Source organism: Argiope bruennichi, chromosome 4 (genome assembly GCF_947563725.1).
Source record: "Argiope bruennichi chromosome 4, qqArgBrue1.1, whole genome shotgun sequence".
NCBI classification, from domain to species: Eukaryota; Metazoa; Arthropoda; class Arachnida; order Araneae; family Araneidae; genus Argiope; species Argiope bruennichi.
This window is the reverse complement of record NC_079154.1, coordinates 104,846,608-104,864,467: the sequence shown is the minus strand read 5'-3', so window position 1 is coordinate 104,864,467 and position 17,860 is coordinate 104,846,608. Positions and strand designations below refer to the sequence as shown.

At 27.7% G+C, this 17,860-nt stretch overlaps 1 protein-coding gene across 1 annotated transcript; it reads left to right on the top strand.

The window, feature by feature from the left end:
* Positions 1-207: 207 nt before the first annotated feature.
* LOC129967150 (39S ribosomal protein L12, mitochondrial-like) lies at positions 208-12,875 on the top strand. Its single transcript, XM_056081843.1, has 5 exons — positions 208-383; positions 3,605-3,743; positions 6,749-6,826; positions 8,844-8,972; positions 12,525-12,875. The coding sequence occupies exons 1-5, from the start codon at positions 280-282 to the stop codon at positions 12,639-12,641; spliced, it is 567 nt and encodes a 188-aa protein (XP_055937818.1). The 5' UTR covers positions 208-279; the 3' UTR covers positions 12,642-12,875.
* Positions 12,876-17,860: the final 4,985 nt, after the last annotated feature.

Here is a 17,860-nt window from a genome sequence, read left to right as displayed (position 1 = left end):
TAAAAGCGTTATAGAGCGATAGAAATCTAACTATCTTGTCTTTGGAAAAATTATCGTGACTTGAAAATTTTTGTCTAATATAGTTTTATTTCTATTTCTGAATAATTTTTATTGGTATTTCATTTATAATAAAGCGATTAAAAAAACATAAACAAGAATACGGTGTTAGTGTTCAAGCCTTCACAGGTTAACTGGCTGTAAACCGTACCTGCTTTGAATGAAAACATGCTCATTGTTGTGTAACTACTGTAGGTCAAACATATTTTAAATTTATAAATCATGTCTTTATTAAGGCAGAGTATCAGATGTTGTCTCATAAAAAGAATACACCAATATTCATTAGACTTACAGTGTAATAATTACAGACAACATCGACTATGGAGGTAAGTATTTTGCGTATACATTTATTTTCATTTCTTTTGGTGTATGTATTGAGTCAATATATTGGCTTAATATGATAAACCACGAAAAAAGGCCTTTTATATTTTCAATTCATGTACCTGGTCCACAATATTTATTTAAGTGATTCATGTTTTGATGCTTTTTCTATTCTTAATGAATGAGAAGATTTACCGGCTAATGTACTCCGGAAGGCAGTGCGAAGAAATTATGTATTATAAGAAAGATATACACATACACAGATACACATTTGAGAGAACAAGAAGGAAAAGTGCAAAATAAAGTTTTTGAAATTGTAGGTTTTTCTGATTGAAGTAATGCCAATGGGATTCTTAAAAGCATTTTTGTTTGATTATCCTGACTGTTTAATTTTTTGCTCATTACTCAGAAGATACAATTTGGTTTGAACAAAACTTCAATGTTGCAGGAGCGATTGCTTCAAAAATGCAGATTGTATTGAAACCGTATTTTGATTCTGAAACATTCACGGTATTCTTAGTATATATATTTAACCCGTCTGCACACACACACACACACAGGATCTTTTTGTCCCCATCCTTTCTCTTTAATCTAGGAATTTATAAAAGTTTCTATTTGTTACTTCCTATACCTTCTTGAGGTAGCTAGAAGAAGAAGATGAGAATAACAGAAATCAATGAAATGATGTATTTCATTTTTTACTTGAAGGTTGGGGGTCAAATTGGCCTACTGTGGACTTTCAGATTCTTTTAATGTTATGAATATGGCTGTTAGCATCACTTTCAGAGTTTCGCAAGTCTTCCTATTTATAAGCAGAATGACAATAGCTCAGATTTGTTGTACTTTCATGAAATTTTGGAATATGATACAGAACTGAAACAAAATGCAGATTCTGAATACTCCAGAAAATCGAATCCTTTACTGCTTGTATTCTGATGGAATCCTTTACTGCTCGTAAAAAATGTAATAAGTTATTATATAAAATGCATTTTTATAATATTTATAAATTATCTCAAAATTTATTTAAAAAATTCATTTTATTCTGAATGAGAAATAATAAAAGTACTATTTGAGTGTGTATATAAAAATGTCAGACAAAAGATATGAATTTTCAAAGTGGTATGTTGAAGCGTCTTTTTCTAAACAATTTCAAATGTAAACTATATATGAAATGTAGTTTTTTCTTATTTTTCTAGTATTTTTATACAGGGGAAAAAAACTACATATGTTAAAAATAATAAGTTTTTTTATGAATGCAACTATCTTTAAAGAAAGATTGCTAGTTTGCAGATGAACCTATTGGACTTGAAGTTGCTGTTAATTTTTATTTTAATGAACTAATTTGTAATTTTGAAAGTGATTCAAATTATAATGAAAAATATTTTTTATAATAAATATTACATTGTGTGACAAATTGTATAATATTGCAATTATAATGCTTTTAATTGCAACTGTATTAAACATATTAATGAATTGATTTTCAAATTATGTGATAATAAATATTTCTGAAAAATTTTATTCTTTTTTTTATAGTATAATTATTATTGTTAATGAAAAAAACTTATTTTTTTTGTACTATATATATATATTGCCATTCGGCTGTGCATGTGAATAGGTAAATTTATAATGGCAAGGATTGTATGATGTTTTCTATATCCAAGAGTCTCCTTGAAACTAATTCTACTGTGCAATTCTGTAAAAATTAGTAAGTCTCTGCATAATAATAATGATGATAAATGGTTTGATATATGGCATGCATAGTTCTTGAGAGAGCTATATTGACAATAAATATATGATCACTCTCACTTAGAAGACTGATACGAAATAGTGAATCCAAAATCATGCATAATTTTATACTTTCATTAAATTAATTAAAATTTCTTTAAATTCTGTTCCGCCCTCTCCTCTTTTCAGATTTCAGTTTACATTTCTGAAAATTTAAAATTTCATTTCTAAACAAAAAATTTTAATTTGTTGTTACATGATGTTAGATCATTCTAAATATTTGACTAATAACTGTAACTTTCTTCATAAAAAAATGCAACTTTTCTCTCATTTTGAGCATTATATTGTCAATATAAAGTTTAAAATCACCAGCTGGAACATATTAAGTCATCATTTGACTTGATTACTTACAGCTGTGTGCTGACAATATATATTTATTTGTTTGAAGTCTTATATATTTAAAAATTTAGTTATAAATTCTTTAATGTGTTAGTTATCACATTTAGTCATCAGTTTCCTAATGGTTTTTTTATATGTCTAATTGCTGTAGTTTTGTAGAAAGTGCTGTCTTGGTAACTCTTAGACATGACATATTTTCACAGACTTTAGTTTTTTCAAAAGTGAATTTTATCATCCTTAAGATCAACCAGTTTTCTTTCATGTAATAATTCTATAATAATTTTGATACCTGAAGTACTTTTATAATTTTATTCATTTTATTGTTTATTTAATCATATTTATTTTATTTCTCAATGTTTATGTTCGGCACAATTTATTTATAAAGCTGAGTGTTTTTTAAATTTTAAGCCTATATCATGCTTAAACTTTTCTTGTCATATAAGGACTGATTACATCTAGGAATCAGATACTTATGTTTTTTTTTCCTATAATACACGTTTTAAATATTTTATATTGAAGTACATTTAAATTCGATGGATTTCCATTTTTTTTAAATTCATCCTCTCTTTTTTTTAAAAAAAATAAAACTATGATTATTATCAAAATAGTTTTTAAATTATTGAGTAATTTAATAACAAAATTCTCTTAATTTAACCCTTTATTTACCACATTATTGCCATTAATTTTATTTTTGCTTCATTAGAAAAATTTTGATGCAGAATAAACCCAGGAAAGAGGAAAAAGGTTTTTTTAATATATTAAAATAACATAATTTAATTAATAATGAAAGATTTTTTAATTTCTGCTTCAGCTGCTATCTACTGTTTGCTTTCAGAGTTATGCTCTTCGTGATGTTTTAAAAATACTGTCAGAAAAAAAAAAAAGGCATAAGAAGAAGATTACAGCATTATTTAAATGATACTTTTAAATACTTTCAGAATATAAGGGGTTACAGCATTATTTAAATGATACTTTTAAATACTTTCAGAATATAAGGGGTTAAAAATAAATACAAAGTTTAGTTGAAAACAAATATTGGAAATATGTATATTTTTCTGTTAAGCAGTATATTAAAATATATCTTGTTTTTTTTTTTATTTAGGCTTTATTGTAGTTCTGCAATTTCCCATCCAACACCGGATGGATCTGAAAAATCTTACTCACCAAAAGTCTTAAGTATAGTTGAAGAAATAGCAAAATTACCTCTAATAGAAGTTGCTAATTTAAATGAATGCTTAAAAGTAAGGAAGTTGTGGTAATTTGTATTTGATTATTTGTGTTCTGTTTTATTTGCTTAAAATTGTGCTGTTGAGTTAAACTATTTTGTAATTTAGATGTTTTTAATTGAAGTAAATTTAACAGTTGATTAATTAAAATAAATTTAATGTGGGAGAAATAATGAATGTTATTAATGTCTTTACTCTTTAATACTTTCTTATATTAATTAAAAAGTTAATAAAAGAATTCGCTAGATAAGTAAAAGTTAATAAAGTATTTCAGCTTTGATAAAACTTTAATTTCCTTTTTTAAATGTAATCTTTTTTTTTTTTTTGAAATCAACATAAAATATATTGAAGCTTGACATTTTTAATTTAATGTGAAACTATTGTTTAAAACATAATGCAGATTTTGTAATAATTTTAATTTATCCTTAAAAGGGAGGAGTGACTTTCTGTTTTTCAAAAAGAACTTCATGTACATTTTATTTGAAGCTGCTTCTTGTATGAAAATAAGCTGCTTGTTTTCATAATCATTTCTTTATTATCTTTTATTTAAAATTGAATAGAAGCTACCGTTGGTGATTTACCAATTACAACTGTTGGTGATTTACCAATAGTATACTTTGCTGTCTTTTAAAATTTTGATTTGTTTCTATTTCTTTAAATGAGTTTTTATGCATATAGTTATCAGATTCATATCTGTTGATTTCAAAAATCATATTACAAGAGCATTTAAAAAATATATAACACATAGATGAATAAAAAGGTTTTGATGAATCTTTAGCAATGTCAGCTTTAAACTTGAACTCTTTGCTTTGTTCTTGAGCTAATTTGCCATTCCTAAGATAAATGTGATTCAAATAGTACATCTTTACATTGGGTGCAGCAGTTCAAAATTTCACTAAATATAAAGTGTGCCACCATCATAGATTTTCTTAATGAAAAGGCATAAAGAATGCATAGTATAGAACAGGTAGGCTATCAGTGATTTATGGCACATTAAACAAAATACCCAGTTTGCATTGATAGATCCTTGTACAGGAAGAATTGTATAATATCATACTATAACTGTCTATGACAATTCATTATGAATTTATAACTGCGACTTTAGGAGACAAAAAAATGTATTATGATGGAATCTTAATATGCGATGAAAGCACCCCCCCCCCCCCCCCCCGCAAAAAAAGGGTTTTGCTCTTAGTTTTCTCACATGCCATGCAGAAGCATGCGATGAGTTTTTGATCATACTGTGATTGATGATGAGATTTGGATTTATAACTGTATACCTGAATGCTAGTAACAGTTATGCATAGGTGCCATCTATAAGCTCAGTTTCCGACTTAGCCTAATTGGGACCTGGGGCAAAAACTTCTTTGGGGTCCCCCTCTTCTTCACTACTTCAGTAATGAAGAACCTTGCATAGAACTTGACAAACTCTATTCGATTTGGGGGTGCCCCTTTGATGTGGGGGGCCTCCAACTGCCCCTGCCTTAGTCGGGCTCTGTATAATCTATATAATCCAAAATATGCAAAGTTTCAATTTCTGCAAGGGAAAAAATTGTTAATTAAAGGTGATGAAGCTAAGCTTTCTTCTGCTTATCTTCATTCCTCCTAGTATCCCAGTTATTGCTGTTGCATATTGTGAAATTTGCAATATCTTCAATAAACAATGCAGATTAAATATTGGGAAATGCTTACTAATTGTATACATGTGTTTGATGACAGTATTTAATCTTGCCCAGCAATTAAAACTAAAGCATTAATCAGAAGTTTCATATTTGATCATGTCCTATACATCCTGAATCTTCTACTTGCTTCTTTTTCTATATAAATATATTATAGTGCCAAACTTTCATAACAACAGTGAGAAAAAAGTGAAATAAAAATAGGGTTTTCAGAAGGGACAATTAATTTTTATGATTATGAGATGAGAAGTTTATACTGAGACATAACAAATGCTTGAACAATATTGGCAACTATGTCTAAAAATAAAGCATGAATCATTAAGCAATTTGTAATAGTAAATAATGTTTTGATAATTAAAAAATGTTCTGAATGGATATTAATAACCGTATCTTTACTATCCTTGTATTATTCAGATTATTATTATTTTGGCCACCAAACCAATATTGGTATATGTAATGCTTTGTTAAATGCGATATCTCTTTTAAGGTAGTTTGAGGATTATGGGAAAGTCTTATATAACATAATATCCTAAAGATATTATTTCATCTATTATTGATTTGCTATTAGCTCAAAATAAAAAAAATCATATTTGATTCTGAAAGCTCCCAGGCTAGCCTGAAAATAGAGATTTTATTTTATAAGTAAAGATTCATTTACTGAAAAACATTAGATTTAAGAAAAAGGTTCACCCAAATAATTAGCATTATATAATATAATTTATAAAGATCTATGATAAGTTACAGTCCTGTTTAATGCAAAAAAAAAAAAAAAAAAAAAAAAAAAAGCCTAAAGCTTTGTCGAAAGAAAATACATTTGGTTATTGGTGTAAAGTAAAAATTATAGAATATATATTTTGATTAAATGTTGATATTCTATGTTTTTGATGCAAGTTGCTTTAATTTTTTGAAGATTTTTCCCTTAATTATATAAAATATAATGGAATAAATTTTTTTGGTACTACCCCGCCCCCTTCATTTTTGTGCTAATTCTTTATTTTATTTAACATAAATTCAACTGTTTTATATGAGTTATCATAGCAAAGTTTTCTCTTAGTTAACAGGCTTTGTTTCAATTATATATATATATATATATATATATATATATAGTAGTTTTTATTTGTACTAGCCCCCATTTTAGCATTTTTTGAAGAATTCTAACAAGTTTTATGTGATTTTTCTCCTAATTAACTATAGATTTTATTTCATCAGTTTTTATGTAAGAATAAAAACAGAATTATTAACAATTGAATTATTATTCAAAGCTCATTTTAGTGCATTGATTTTCTTTTACTTATACATTATGTAGCAGCTTTATGATTTTTGTTTTACTGTCCATTTCAGAAAAAATTAAATATTAAGGATGTTCCCATGATGATGGGGGCTGCTCCTGTTGCTGCGCCAGCTGCAGCTGGTGATGATGTAAGCTTTTTTTCTTTTTTACATGTTTTTATTTCTTATGGTAGTGCCAAATTGCAATAAAATTATAAAATCTGTGTCTAGAAAAATGTAAATGGTAGTCATTCTTTCATGCCTTTAAGCTTTTTTTAATATTAGGTAATCTTTTTATGTATATTTTTTTAATGAAACAAAATATGAATTTGCATATTTAGTTATTTGCATTTTTTATTGTTATTATTTTAATATGCATAAATGATATAAAATATAGTATTTTGCCAAAAATTTAAAAAATTATTTTGAATTAACACTAATTTATGGAATTTAAGGATTGTCCTTGCTGTATTTCAAGCAGTTATTGACAAAATAAATGCATATAATATGATTATGGTAAAAAGTAAATATGAATGAAATAATTTGCTTTTAAAACTTAGGTTTTTATATGTTTTTGCAATGAAAAAAAGTTGTATACAAGAAGCTGTTTTTGGACTATATATCCTTAATCCAAGTGTTTCTATATAATATCTTTTTGTTAAAATTAAATACTTTTAAAATGGTTTGAAATAATATATTTTTTAGAATATACAAATAAAGTGAAAATTTCTCTTGTCTGCTTTTTATATTTTTTAGTTAAATTATTTCAAATTCTTTCTATATTATTATGATTATATTGTTACGAAATTTTTCTTCTACTACAAATACCGCTAATCAATTGTAATAGCGCAGCACATTTAATTGCCATAGTTCAGCAGCTTTCTTGCTTGCTATCTAATCCTCTCCAAAATCCTTACGTGTCGGCGACTCCGACTGACACCCACGACTTCTCTGACGATCCACACTACTTCTTCCGAGTGCCTGTCTTTTATAGTTCCGGGAGGTGGGGCTAGAGTCTTCCAGACCAATCATTGCGTACCTGGTTGTACCTCGGGTCTTACTAGATGGATCGTGAAACTTCTCGAACTTTCCGGTATTATCCATTTAGTCGCCAAATTCGTCGCCAAATGATCGCTACGCTCTCAGGTCATTTATGCGGCAGCTGCTCAGCACAGATCTTACAACGGTCTTTCTCACGATGACACTATTCATGGCCAAGTAGCAAAATTACAGATTTGTAACAATATGTTAGTTGTCACCTGGTTTAACTTGCTTTTTTGTGAACCTTTTAAGATTATTGTTACATTTATGAATTCTGCCACATTTAATTAGATAGGATTGATAGAAAAAAAAATCAGGTTATGTCTGTTGTCTAATAATTATACATTTGGGTTAATATTTTATAATTCTTGGTTCTATCTTACTAAAATGAAATGATTCAACATTATATATTTGTAAATAAATTTTCAATTTTTGTTTGGAGCAGATAACATTAATGACTGATTATTTTTGCTGTTTTGCATTCAAGTCTTAAAAGGGTAGAAAAAGGATTTTTACACTTACTTTGCTGAATATAACCGTCTGTCAGGATTGCATATGTAATATGCCAAATAAAAACTAGAATTAAGGAAAGTTCTGGTTTATTGATCCAAGTTCTATTTTCACTTAATGTGCGATTTTGAGGAACAAACTCAAAATGATTAAAATTCATGTTATGCTATTTTTATTTGCAAAACAACTACATAATTAGGATGTTATTGAAGGATTTAATAATGATGATATTTAAGATGAGATGTTTTTTAAAAATTGTTGACTTTATTTTTAGACTATTTGTTAGAATTGATCTAACAATAATTATTATGAATAATCATAATTAAATCATGATATTTGATATTGAAATGAATATCATAAAATTCATGCTTGTTGAATTTTTTGTTTGTAAGTTGTCAGTATATAGAGTTTATTGTTTCATGTGCTTTTCATTTTATGAAATGCATTCAATGTTCTGGACTATCTTATTAATAATAGCAATATTAGTAAAAAGCAATTTCTTAATTAAAATTTTTCAATGTCCATGAATTGTTTTTTAGTTATTTATAAATATAACTTTCCTAATAAGTCATATTTAGCTCACTCTAATTATATATATGTTTGAATATTTTTTCAGGAAGGTGAAAGTGAACCTCAAGTCACAAAAAGCTCATTTACTGTTAAATTAGCCTCATTTGATGCTGCCAAGAAAATTGCATTAATCAAGGAAGTAAAGAATCTAATGGAAGGCATGAACTTAGTCCAAGTAATTTGCAGCTTGCTTTTTCTGTTTTTATTTTGGCATAATAAGTGTGTCTATAACTTGCTATTTAATTTTCAAGAAACTTTACCATTTTAATTATTAATATTTTATACCTATATTGTTGATTGTATTAATTGTAAAGCCATCTAAGTAATTCTCTTCGAGAATTTTTCATTGTAACTGGCTGTGTAGGCAGAACCAGTTAGAGTGCAAAATTGTTTATATAGGTACATGTAGTATAGACTTCTCTTAAATATTTTAGGTTTTATTCATATCAGCTAGTCATAAATCTGATTTGTTAGATCTATCCATAAATAGCCATAGTGTAGCTTCTATATTGGAAGTAATTTATCTGTGGTTTGTTTATTTCTCTTCTTTTGCATATATTAACTATTGTGTTTGAGAAATATGTTTTTAATAAACTTTTTCCTTTTAATTTATTCTGGGTGTTTACGAAAGAAAGCCCCAACTTTGAAGAGCCACTTCTCCTTAATAAACAAGTATCAAGTATTTCTGTGTATATGCCAATACTTCAACAAGAAGCTGTAACTTGCTCTAAAAAATTATGCCGGGGGGAGGGGTCAAATACAACAAATTTGCTATACTTGCTTACATATACAAACCTGCTAATTTCATAAAAATATAGGTACATTTTCATTAGTCAATCACCAGTGATAAATTACTAAATATCTCTATGTACAGCACTTTTTATTTCAACAGTTTATATTTCTTATGTTTAAGAAAAATTAATTTTAGTTGAAATCATATTTCTTTTGTTTGTTTAAACAGGAATTTAAATTTTTTTTGATAATATGTATGATTGCTGTATTGGATGGCAGATTTATAGAAAAATGCGGAGCAGTCATGCTGTTAAAATTTCTTGAAACACAATCAAATAAAATTTCAGTTTTGATTTGAAGTTTCCTAAATAAGGATTTCTCTGCCAGCTCAGCCTTCAAACAAAAAATAAAATGCATAGAAAATATAACTAGCATGTATATAAGAACAGTAAAGAATGGGATGTGCCAGCTTCAGACTTCCAGAATTAAAACTGTCATTTTTGGTGTTTTACTTTATAGTATTTGAAAATATTCCATCTGTTTTATCTGCTTGACAAATTTTATTTTTTGCCTTCATTTCAGCAAGTTTGAAAATTGAAATTAGATTGTTTTTCAGTTTATATATGGATTTTGAATCTCGGGTAGGAAAAAAAAAAAAAAAAAAAAAAAAAAATGAACTCTCAGCTTATAGAGGGATTGTCTTATATTTGGAAATATATAAGTGTGCCTTTCTACTAATTGTAGTGATATAGATATTCATAATATTCACATTTATTGCTATTTGAATCATGATCATTTGTCAAGAAATAGCATTATTGGCATTCTGAGTACTTATTATACTAACTCTTAGGAGTTCATTCATTCATTTTATCTCACGATGATTACTAAATTCAAAAGGAATTTTATGTTATAAAACTTTTGCAAAAGTGAATCAACTACTATTGTTTAATGCACATTTTGTTGCACATATGCAATTAATCTTCCCAATAAATATAGCTTTTACATTGTTCCCATCAATTTCTAGACTGGGGCATTTCAAAGGTAAAAGTTGTAATCAATCATATATGTTTGAATGAGAGTGGAATGGATTTGATAAATATTCATGGTTATTCAGACGAAAATCAATTTGACTATGCAGCTGAAAACTGCAAATGCCCTATCAAAGGTGTGGAAATGTTGAAAAAATAATTGATTTTCAAACTGTTCACCTTGTAACTGGTGTAGACTTTAGTATCAAAATGATAAATAGCAAAAAGTTTATTTTTTACAAATTAGTTTTTAATAATTTTGCAAAGATTATTCTTTCAAATTGAAGTTTGTCTTAGCAGTGAAGCAATATTTAGTTATACAACTGTAAAATCTTCCAGCACAAAATTCTCACACATGGAATATAGTTGATAATCATGTAACTGTTGAAATAGAGTGTAGTCTTACAAAAATTAATGGGTGTTGTATTATACAAGAAAATTTTTGGTCTATTCTGTTTTCATGAATCAATTGCTTATTTGCATTATTTACATGGATATGCAACAGATTTGGTTGTTTCCACAATCAAAAGAAAAATTTGAAGGCTTTATTTTCCAGCAGACTAGAGTACTATTGCATCTATATCTCTCAATATAAACTAAGGCACATAGCACAGAAATTGCACTTAGTACCTATTGTCAAAAGACAACAGTTAAATGCCAATAAAGCAAATCAGACTGTTTTCATTTAACTTTTTTTTACAACTGCATTTAATTCAACACTTTGCTTAAATAATTAATTGATCTGCAAAATATTATTAATGTTTCTGGGGTGTGAGCTTATCATGTCAGTAGAAAATCCATCCAATCAGAGGAAAGAATGTGGAAAGAAATCAAGATGTTAGAAAATTGTCCCCAGTTGGATAATCAATTACTATGATTTGTCTGTGAACACTGATGTTCATGTTTTCCAGTACTATTTTTTCCCCAAACTGGTCTCTGCATTATTTTAAAACTCAATTTTTAAAAAAAAATATATCAATTTCATTACTATACAATTCTTCCCTTTATTTTGGCTTCAGTTTGGAATGGTTCAATTATGTGTATTTGCCAGCATTAAAATTAAGAGTAGTAAAAATTTCCCTTTTTTCAGACACATTCTACAATTTGCTTTTTTAATGTACTTTAGTTTTACATTAAAGATATTTTTTTTAAAAAAAATTTCTTATCTATTGGTGAATGTTCATGATTTGAATATGAATAACTATAATAGAAAGGATGCAAAAAAAAAAAAAAAAGTGTAAGCAACTGACAACAACAGAATTGTTACTCATGTTTTTGGTGGTAATAACAAAACATATTTTTTTATAATTTTTTAAACCTTGAAATGTTATTTTTGATTTAATTTGTTTAAAAAAGGTCCAAAAATGTTCTTTAGTTCTGTAATTGGGGCCATTGGATGGTGAAGCTTTTCTAAACTCCTTTATATTCCTTATTACCAAAACTGAATGTTCATTTTCATGATTGTGAAATATATATGTTAGCATTTAAGAAATCAGGAAATATTTTTTGAATAATGTTAAAGATTGAGACAGATGATTGCATTTTACATATATAAGAAGAAAAATTTTTGCAATTTTCCTGATAGTTATGATTAAAGCTTTTTATGATATAATAAATTAATTAGATCATAATGTTTAATCATTAATTATAGTTACTCTATTTTATTTCTGTAAAGTTATTTTAAGTATGTTGATGCACTTATTTCTTTTTAAAAAATAACAATAAATTAAGAAAATTTAGCAACCGTTTTTTTCCCCCCATATAAATTGTTAACAGTTACTGCATTTTGAAAGTTTCTATTGTTATTAAATAAGAGGAATTTTAATTATGTTTGACTAGAAAATTGTTTCTTTGGAAATGAATGAATATTGTCTTTTTAGATATGTTTTTAATGAAATGCATTGTTTATGTAAATTTGTTAGCTTTTGATAAAAATAAATATCTGACAAATATATTTTATATTGTAGGCAAAACAATTCATTGAAAGTGCTCCTCAAGTACTCAAGGCAGACATTGCTAAAGATGAAGCAGAAAACATTAAAAAATCATTAGAGGCTGTTGGTGCTGTTTGTGAGATTTCATAAGGTCATATGGAATATCTTTACTTAACAGAAACATACTGAACAGAAATCCAATATGTTTATTTTCAATAATTTTTTTGTTTACATCAAAAGAATGTTATATAAATTAGAACTGAATATAAATCTCTTTTCTGCTTTGCACATATAAATATCCATGTAACTTTTGTTGCTACTGGAAAATAGCAATACCATCACAGCATTTTTTGAATCTTCAATAAAAGTGACCTGAAAACAGTATTCAGATGTATATTTCATCAAATACTTTGCATCAGTTATTTCTGTGCCCAAGTTAGGAAAATACATTTGTTTTAGTGATGCTCTTTTGTAAATCATATATCATAAAAGTTCATGTACACTTCATTTTAAATATGTGGCAAAGGATTCTGTGACATTGCACCTTTATCTTTTTTTTAAAAAATAAATTTGTATTAAGTTTTTTAAATATATAGTAATGATTTTTTCTGTATTAAAACACTAATATGTAGTTACCTTTCAAATTACAATGAGTTTTACTTCATAAAAGAATTTTGTACTTAAAGTGAATAACTTAACGTTTTAGAATGGGGCATAAGGTTTTATTTTTTTTTATAGTCCTACGCTTTTAGATTACAACTAATAAGTTATGAATGTTTTCCTATTTTTTATCTTTTAATCTATTTTTTGTTAGTATAGTAAATTTCACATTTCATAAAAATAGGAAAAATTCAGTTGCTAATCATTTTTATTCTGTTAAAAATTGACTTAGGATATGTTTGACTTAAAAAAACTTACCATTTGATTTGTTTCGTTTTTTTTTTAAAAATTAGTCACACTGAAAAATCTAGTATAGTTAAAGTGATTAAGTGCAATTTGATGCAGTTATGCATTATGACCATGCATTTAGAATTGTTTTTCTTTATTCAGAATAAATAAAATAATGTTGAACATAGATTGTTGTTTGGCTTTATTCACTGTCTCTTCTGTTTATGAAAAATCTGAATAAAGTTGGTAGTTAAGATGCACAGAGAAGGAGTTGGGACTATTATTTTGCAAAAAATATTTTGCCATAATACTAAAAAAAAAAAAATGAATGAATGAAAAAAATCCACTTATCAGAATAATGTTAAAAAATGCAGATATTTTCAATAGAATTTATGAATATTAATTGACAGAGTATAAAATTATTATAACTTGCAGTTTATATGAAATAAAAAAGATATATATTTTAATATTTCTTTTTGAGATATGTGTGTATAAGTTATTCTATGAACCAATAAGTACTATTCAAAATACTTTCCACACACAAATATGTACTTTAAAATTGAAATATATATAAATTATTCACAGTTTTGATAATTATTGTGGTAAGGATAATTTAATTTATGAAATTATGAAATGGCAACTGATCAAAGCCAACTGGATTTAAAACTTTTAGGAATTGTGTTATGTAAGTTTTTCCTTATAAGGTATTATTTGATAATTCAAAATTAATAACAAACACTATTGTTAATTAATATAACTATTTAATGATATAAAATTATTTTGTTCTCTGGGAAAGCCCCCAGTTTTCAATTTCAAAAGTCACATTTGATTTGAATTTTTAATCGAATTAAAAATTTTATTTTAAAAACTTTTTGTTCTTGGATTTATTTTATTCTTCAGAATCACTCGATGCTACTTAGCGATAAATTAAACCTTTCCACGGATCAGTTTTGTTGCTGCAATTATGAAATCTTGTCATGTTTTCTGGTTATACAAATGTTATGCCTGTTAACAATTATGATTCAATTTCTCTTTTTGAACTATCTCTGCTCTAATTACATAATTGTTGTTTTATTGCTGTTTTTATTCAGTCACTCCATTTGCAGTTAGTAAGTTTAATTGTTATTGATCGAAATCAAGAACAATTATCCTAAGTTTGATCAACAAAATCATAAACTATTATCTGATCATTTCAAAATAGAGTACTCTTCCTCTTTACTTGTCAAAATCAGTTGTAGGTACTTTCTGAAAATTTTTTCCCCTGCTCTTTATTCTAATACTTCATAATTTGCAAATATATTAAATCAAAATTATTATTTGAAATTACATTATTAATTTTTTTTTTGTCTTTAGCTATTTATAAAGATGAATAAGAATCTATATAACTACTTTCTTTGTACAGATTATAAAAAAATAAATTATTCAGCTGTGGGATTTGTCAATATCTGCAGCAATTGATGGATTTCACTGTTTCACTTTCCAAATGTAAACAAACAACGTTTGCTTTTAGCCTTCTTTTGAGTAAATGGGAATTATAATTCCATAAATGCAATTCCTTGTAAATGTTGTGCAATGTGGTCACCGCTAATCTTCACTTTATATTATCAAAATTCTTTTGGTACTGAATCAGTTGTTGCAGTTTGAGTTAAAACGTTTATGTGTATTCGGTTCAACAGATCGACAGACTGTTGGCCCTTGATGGATATGGTATGGAACTGTAGTTTAAAGTTTTCTCAATGTACCAAATCTTATTTATCCAGCTCTTTGCACAACGTAATTACCATATTTACTTGCACTCGGACAGACAAAGCTTCAGAGAATAAATTTCTTTTAAATTTGAAACAGATAAAAAAAAATTGTATAACGACCGCATATCACATTTATATTTCATATATATATTTCAGCCTCCTCTCCAAAGCTCAAATTTTTGAGCTCACAGACAAATATAATTCCAAAAGTGTGTTTTTCGTATTCAGGAAAGTATGAAACATGGGCCAAAGTCTCGTTATTGAACTTTTCGACAATTGCAATACTTTTGCTTTGTATACTTTATTTATAAGAAGGTGGCATTCTTAAGATGTAAACGGAAAGCAAACCAGCTGGTGGGGTCCCCCTAAAACTTTCTCGCATACTCTAATAAACATGCCATGTCAAAGAGCTCCTTGCAGGACACTGGTGTACAATAATTACGAAATATTAACTTTCAGCTTGAATTTAACATTTTTGCTAAATCTATCGTGTCATCCTTGGAGACTTTTTTTGCTGATTAATCCCTGGTGTGCGGTTAATAGTATCCGAAGATCGAATTTGTGCTTTAGACACGTTTTTTATAATCGATTGAAAAAAAAAATTGACACATTGTTATACTTGTAGTCACAAATTCCCATACCTAATTTTATATATTTAAATCATTGCGTTTTTGAATTTTTACGTTTATATGTTTCTGAAAGTACTAAGCGACAGATAATCAACCCTTTGTTGAATTTGGCAGGTGTGTACACTACGGATGTTAAATCTGTGTACAGAATCTTATCTATCTCTCTTCGTTTTGCAATTATCGTGTTAATTTATATTCAAACAGGGGGACTTTCTGTGAACAAATTTTACTCAAAATATGATAGAAATCTTCAAATTTGGTGTAAAGACAGTATACTAAACTCCAACCTTCTATCTCAAAGCGTTTCAGAGTTATCTTTGTCACAGACAGATAGAGATTTTCCAAAAATGCGCTTCTCGAACTCAGAGAAATTTAAAACGTGGAGATACGTCAAAATCTCGGAATTTTTTGAATTTTTTTTACGATTACTATACTTTCTCTATGTTACGAAAAAGTAAGTAAATAAATAAAAAAAAACTGTTCCTAAGATGTGTATTTTATTACAAAGCAAATCTTAGGTATTCGATTTTTTTTCTTTTTTAAATTTCTGGTTGGAAAAATAAAAATCCTTGTATATACGGAATTTGCTTGAGATCTACGGTTGTTATGGTCAGATTTAACCGTTTTTCTTGATGGCTGAACTGCTTTTCTTTCAGGTTCTCCCATCATTTCTATTTTCCGTATATTAGCATGAAGTTCACATGTCTGTCTGTCTTATGCTCGCATCATAATATTTATAAACGTTTATGAGCACCGTGTGTTGGTTGAACGGATTTGTGGCTCTGTATTCAGTACGATATTAATATATTCAAAACATAATTTCCTAAAAAATACTGTAGTACTTACCAGCGGGTGTGATCTCCCTCAAACTTTTTCGCATACTCTCTGATGAAGGAGAACGCCTTGCATGGCAATGGTCTTTAATATTTACGAAATATTTACCGTGAATTTATCATTTTTATTGAATCCACCGAGTAATCATTGGCGGGTTTCTTGGCTCTGCCAAGCGGATAATAGAATCAAATTTGTGATATAGACCCATTTTTCTCAATCGATTGAAGTCAAAATTCAACTCAAAACTAGACTTGTAGTCACAAAATTTGATATAATTAAATCAATGTGTGGTACAGTTCTAGAAACGGGCACCATTTGGCGATTTCCCGCCAAATTTTTCTCACCAAGCCCCGAAGACGCTGTAATCTTCAGAAATGTATTTCTCAATATTATGACTATTTTCAAGAGATTTTTTTCTAAAGTTTACAGCGTCCTTGGGGCGATGGCAGGAGAAAAATTTGGCATGAAGTATACAAAAAGAACAAAAATAAGAATAATTATATTTAATAGAATATTATAATATTATATTTAGAATATTAGAATATTATAATTATAAAATAAGAATAATTATATAAGAAATAATTAAAAATAGCACAATTTGAACAATGTTAAATTTAAAAAAATGCACAAAAATAACAATACAAATTTTTTTTAACTCACCCGATTTAACGATGTGAATTTCGTTAATTTACAATAATGCACTTCTCTTCTACAAACCTTTCCTTTCTGTTAATACCATATCCTGCCCGCATTCACCACACTTCCATCAGCAATTAAATCCATTTTCATGCACCATTCAACACACGCTTTCGCTACCAAACGTTCTAAATCGAAAAAACCCCTCAATTTAAGGGATTCCTCATTTGTCACAATCATACCATCCATTTTACACCACAAGAAAAATCGACGAAAGTAAGAAAAAAAAAATACTTTACAAGCAGAAGAAATCAGAATAAATCCAATCGTCAATTAATTGAAGAGAAAATCTTGAAATTCCCCACGAAAAGCTGCCAGCACAAGAGAAATCGAAGAAAGTAAGAAAAAATACGTTACAAGACTTGGGGAGCAGTAGAAATTAGAAATTCCCCGCGAAAAGCTGCACTTACACCTAATTGGTTGATATTCAAAGTCAATTCATACCTGATTAGTTTATAATTACATCACCGACATCACCCCATTCTCTTCACAGGGTTGCCATACATTTCAGGCGTAGAGGGGTTGCCATATTGGCAAATTTAGCTTTAAAATTTGGCGCCAAACTTGGCGGTAC